The 5,985-nt window shown below is 35.5% G+C and overlaps 1 protein-coding gene across 1 annotated transcript; it reads left to right on the top strand.

Moving 5' to 3' along the window:
- The first annotated feature begins 896 nt into the window (after positions 1–896).
- On the top strand, positions 897–5,467 carry LOC112786750 (cullin-3B). Its single transcript, XM_025830124.3, has 3 exons — positions 897–1,709; positions 1,823–2,015; positions 3,267–5,467. Exons 2-3 carry the CDS (start codon positions 1,855–1,857, stop codon positions 5,302–5,304), a joined length of 2,199 nt encoding a protein of 732 aa, XP_025685909.1. The 5' UTR covers positions 897–1,709; positions 1,823–1,854; the 3' UTR covers positions 5,305–5,467.
- The last annotated feature ends 518 nt before the right edge of the window (positions 5,468–5,985 follow it).

A 5,985-nucleotide genomic window follows, 5' to 3' on the forward strand; every position in this document is an offset into this window, starting at 1 on the left:
ATCCAATACATTCTGTCATCATGTAGACTGATTGATCATAAGATAGCTCCAACTATCCTGTTTGAAGATAATGCAGCATGTATTGCTCAACTTAAAGGCGGATACATCAAAGGCGATAGAACAAAGCATATTTCTCCCAAATTCTTCTTCACTCATGACCTTCAAAATCAAGGGACAATTGATGTCCAACAGATCCGTTCAAGTGACAATCTGGCAGATTTATTCACAAAGTCACTCCCGAAATCCTCCTTTGAAAGACTGGTACATGAGATTGGGATGCGCCGATTTCGAGACATTAAATAATGTCAGCAAGAGATGGAGGCTGTACTCTTTTTTCCTTGGTCAAGTTTTTTTCCCATTGAGTTTTTCTTGACAAGGTTTTTAATGAGGCAGTCCCATCACAAATGATATTGTACTCTTTTTCCTTCACTAAGGTTTTTCCCACAAGGTTTTCCTTTAGTAAGGTTTTAATGAGACAATAATCCTAAATGAGCATCCAAGGAGGAGTGTTACAGCATAGATAGATAAAGATGAATGCTCATTTAAGGGTGGATCTAATTTCCTATGTAAGGAGCAAATTCTCATGGAAAAGTACAATTAATAAAGTTTGAATAGTTGAATTTATTTGCCTATAAAAGCATGAACGAGGCAAATGGATTTTACAGAGTTACAAATACTTCTCTTTCTCTTTTTCTTTACAACAATAAAATTATCTTCTCTCTTTATACACTATTAATAATTTCTCTTTATCTATCTTTATGTTACTGTATATAAATATATAAAGTATTTTATCAAGTTACTTATATTAATATTAGAGTCTTCTATTTACATTTTATTTTATATTACCTCTTCCTTATTTATTTATTTAGTTATTTTATAACATTACCGTCCTTTTCTTTTATCAATCCTTCCTTCGTCATTCCTAGTTCAATACTATGCTCTTCCCTCTTTATCCACCTTCTTTTATTTTCTATTCTGTCCTTCCTCCTTATGATATTTATCTTCGTCTGTGACAACTCTTTTTTTTATATTATATTTTTAATAAATAATAATACACATTTAAATTTTTTTATAAATTAAATTTAATTAAATTAAATAATAAAATTTTAAAAAAATATTAATTATAATTAATTTTTGTTATATTAGATTAATTTAATTGAATATAATTAATAAAAAATTTAAATATATAATATTATTTATTTTGAATTGATGTGTTAAACATAAATGAAAAAGAGTAATGAAATGTTTGTAAATTTTGATGTATGGTTGAAAAAAAGAATTTGACTATTAGAAGGGTTTTTTTCTGACTATTAACAAAATTCAACCATATTAACAAAAAAAAATTTATCCCAATAATATACAAATATCAAATCCATAAAATCCGTAAATAACAATAACTCACCTACCATCTAAAGTGGCATAGCTAATTAAATAAACTTGTAGTATTATTTTTCTGAAATTATTATTTTTCAAAAATTGTAGTCCTCCCTAGTCACCCACTCCTTGCTCAGCCAGTAACACCACCATTTCTTCTTTCTCTTCTTCTTTTCTTCTTATAATCTAAAAATCTAATTTAATCTTCACGTTTTTCATTCTTCAAAATTCCCTTTTCCTCAAAATCCAAAACCCTAGCTACTCCAATCACCACTTCAATTCCCTTTCCCTTCACCTCGTAGGGTTTCTCTCACCTTCCACGATCTCTGATTCAGGTTCCTTTCTGATTCCATTTCTTTTGTTCTCTTGGATTTGGATTGAAGCGTTTTCTTAGGTTATAGCTTTTGTTCTTTTTTTCGGATTTTTTTTTTGGTGTGGGAAATCGCAGGTGGTGGACAAAAACGACGTCGATTTGCGACGATGAGCTCGCAGAAGAAGAGGACTTTTCAGATAGAAGCGTTCAAGCACCGCGTGGTGGTGGATCCTAAGTACGCTGAGAAGACCTGGAAGGTTCTGGAACATGCAATCCACGAAATATATAACCATAATGCTAGTGGCCTTAGCTTCGAAGAGCTCTATAGGTTGATTTATTTTGTTCAATTCAACTCTGTTTTTCACTTGTTCTTATTGTTCTTTAAATTGCTGCTTACTCGTTTAGAATTTCATTTTAGATATATAATTGTGTTAGTATGGATAATTCAATAGTGTGTTTCTGTTGTGTAGTTTAGCTTTAGCAGCATAGGTTCTTTGTTTTATTATTTATTTAGTTATTTTTGGTTAAGAATTGTGGTAAACTGGTTGTTTGAATATATTAAGAATTGATGACTAGTTATATTTAGAGAAATGATAATTGTAGTGATTTTTCCTTGACACTCAGCCAACTCACTCAGTCACTCCCTCTGCCACTGGATGGGGTGTGTGGAACACACACTATTTAGGATTCATCAATTCATGCCATGGTGCAAGAATAGTGAGGTGGCTTGGTGTTCAAGGAAATGTGTGTACACATAAAAGGACTGGGAGATTTAATCATCTATAAAACTCCCAAACCCTGGCAAGGACTTCACAACTTGTACTTAATAATCATGAAGTCTGTCTTTTGTATCCTTTTCAGTTGTCTACCTGTGTATGAATTAAATTAGATTATTTAAATTAGTTTGGGCATTTCCATCTCCATATCTCAGTAGTATCATGTTGAAAAAGAATCTTTATTGCTATTTGTGTCCTAGCTTAATATGCCTTTTGTTCGGTGAGTTTACTGGCATTGGCTAACTCCCACTGGATGGCAAGAAATAAATAATATTGATATATTTCCTTGCGTTTATTGAACACTACATATGGCAGCATATCAACCATTTACAGCATATTTTTAACTTATAAGTATATTCATGTCACCATTGGTTGATATATTATATGTAGGGTTCACCATGTCCTTAAGACTATGATGACATTCCCCCTTGGATATGCTGATCATCATTAGCTCAGATCATGCCATTTGCCACTCTATACTTGAAATTATGCTTCAATCTCCCATTAAATTTGTCGGTATTTATTGTAGAACAAAAGTCAGGACTTGTTCATAACTAAAATTATGCTATAGCCTGTTGGTTTAGTTTTCTTTGAATTAACTAACTTCCTAAGTTTATTTTGAGTTCGAAACTATTATAGATTTTCCAACCAACATTCTTTTGGAGGTTTATTACATCAAGTTAGGTTGCCTACATTACACCCTTTGAGTGTGGCTTGCCTTGACCCCTTCATAACGCGGGATGTTTTGCACTTGGCTGCTCTTCATTTCTGAAATTTTTGTTCATTGTGATCTGTCCTTTCAGGAATGCATACAATATGGTTTTACACAAATTTGGGGAGAAACTTTACTCAGGACTTGTGACGACCATGACTTCTCATCTTAAAGAAATTTCTCAGTCAATTGAATCTGCCCAAGGAGAAATTTTCTTGGAAGAGCTTAACCGGAAGTGGATCGATCATAACAAGGCTTTGCAAATGATCCGAGACATATTGATGTACATGGACAGAACTTTCATACCAAGCAGCCATAAAACTCCTGTTCATGAACTTGGGTTGAATCTGTGGAGGGATGTTGTGATCCACTCCAGCAAAACTCAAGCTAGGCTTAGAGATACACTTCTTGAGCTTGTGCTCAGAGAGAGGAATGGTGAAGTAATAAACAGAGGCTTGATGAGAAACATAATAAAAATGCTAATGGATTTGGGTTTGTCTGTTTACCAAGAGGACTTTGAGAAGCATTTTCTTAGTGTTTCAGCAAATTTTTACTGTCTTGAATCCCAGAAGTTCATTGAAACATGTGATTGTGGGGATTATCTGAAGAAGGCTGAGAGACGCTTAAATGAAGAAATTGAAAGAGTGTCTCACTACCTAGATCCTAGAAGTGAGATAAAGATAACCAATGTGGTGGAGAAGGAGATGATTGACAGTCATATGCACACGCTAGTACATATGGAGAACTCAGGCCTAGTTAATATGCTTGTGGATGACAAATATGAGGACTTGGGAAGAATGTATAGTCTATTTCGTAGAGTGCCTACTGGGCTTACAGTTGTTAAAGACGTGATGACTGCTTTTGTACGGGATACAGGTAAGCAGCTAGTCATGGATCCTGAAAGGTTGAGAGATCCTGTGGACTTTGTACAGCGTCTCTTGGATTTGAAGGATAAGTATGATAAGATTATTAACATGTCATTTACCAACGACAAGACATTCCAGAATGCCTTGAATTCCTCTTTTGAACATTTCATCAATTTGAATGCTCGGTCTCCAGAGTTCATTTCCTTGTTTGTGGATGACAAACTCCGCAGAGGGTTGAAAGGAGTTGGTGAGGAGGATGTGGAGATTGTATTGGACAAAGTAATGATGCTATTCCGTTACCTTCAAGAAAAGGATGTGTTTGAAAAGTATTACAAGCAACACTTGGCAAAAAGGCTTCTTTCTGGAAAGACCATATCCGATGATGCAGAGAGGAGTTTGATTGTCAAGCTCAAAACAGAGTGTGGATATCAGTTCACTTCTAAGTTGGAGGGTATGTTTACTGACATGAAGACTTCCTATGATACAATGCAAGGTTTCTATGCATCCCAATCTGATGTGGGAGATAGCCCTTCTCTAGTTGTACACGTGCTTACGACAGGTTCATGGCCAACTCAACCTAGCCCTCAGTGTAATCTTCCATCAGAACTCTTGGGCGTATGTGAGAAGTTTCGGGCTTATTATCTTGGCACACACAATGGTAGAAGACTGTCTTGGCAAACAAATATGGGGACTGCTGATTTAAAGGCAACATTTGGTAAGGGCCAGAAGCACGAGCTTAATGTTTCCACATACCAGATGTGCGTACTGATGCTTTTTAACAATGCTGATCGGTTGACTTGTAAGGAGATTGAGCAAGCAACGGGGATACCCTTACTGGACCTGAAGAGGTGCCTTCAGTCTCTGGCCTGTGTCAAAGGAAAGAATGTTCTTCGAAAAGAGCCCATGAGCAAGGACATAGCTGAGGATGATACATTCTTCTTCAATGACAAATTCACAAGCAAGTTCTTCAAGGTAAAGATAGGTACTGTTGTTGCCCAGAGGGAGTCTGAACCTGAAAATCTTGAAACTAGGCAAAGGGTGGAAGAAGACAGAAAACCGCAGATTGAGGCGGCAATTGTGAGGATAATGAAATCCAGGAGGACCCTAGATCACAACAACATCGTCGCCGAGGTCACAAAGCAGCTGCAGTCAAGATTTTTGCCTAATCCAGTTGTTATTAAAAAACGGATTGAATCCCTTATAGAGCGTGAGTTTTTGGAGAGGGACAGAGTGGACAGAAAACTGTACCGCTACCTTGCTTGAACAATGTGTTACTGTCTTCCACTGCCAAATTCATTTTGGCGTGCAACCTATGTGACATTTTGTCTGTCATATAAGCTTGAATGCCCTTCACAATTTGCCGCAAGAAGTGGCTATCCCTTGAATATTCAAAAAAAAAAAAAAAAAAATTCGCCTGTTAGATTAACCCTTTGTGGAGGCTTCACAATTTAGAGTAATTTTTTTTAGCATCTTACGTTTCTCAATAATATACTCATCGATAATTTTGGATTGGATTTGTTTAATCAAATCCTACTTGGAGGAAGCTTTTACAAGAAATTATAAAATCTTGTGCATATTTCAAGAAGCTGATACATATATGGATTGCCATGTTCTCCGGAAGGTAGCTCCGCAGTAGATACTTGTTCTCCCAAATGGATGGATTTATGTCTAACGATAGAAGGTGGTTTCGAGGGTGTACGGGAGAGAGGGAGGGCGGGTATTTTTGGTAACTTGTACAAAAATAATTTAGAGTGATTACTCAATTTGACTTACAAAAATAATTTACAGTGATTACTCAATTTGACTCCTGATAATTTCTTCGAAAGACTACGAGATCCTCAAACAAAAAAAATACTCTTTCTGACTCTTGATTTTTATTTTTATGAGACTGATTAATCTTTAAAAAATATTAACAGAGGATTAATTAGTCTCATAAATATAAAG

Source organism: Arachis hypogaea, chromosome 20 (assembly GCF_003086295.3).
Source record: "Arachis hypogaea cultivar Tifrunner chromosome 20, arahy.Tifrunner.gnm2.J5K5, whole genome shotgun sequence".
Lineage (NCBI taxonomy): Eukaryota > Viridiplantae > Streptophyta > Magnoliopsida > Fabales > Fabaceae > Arachis > Arachis hypogaea.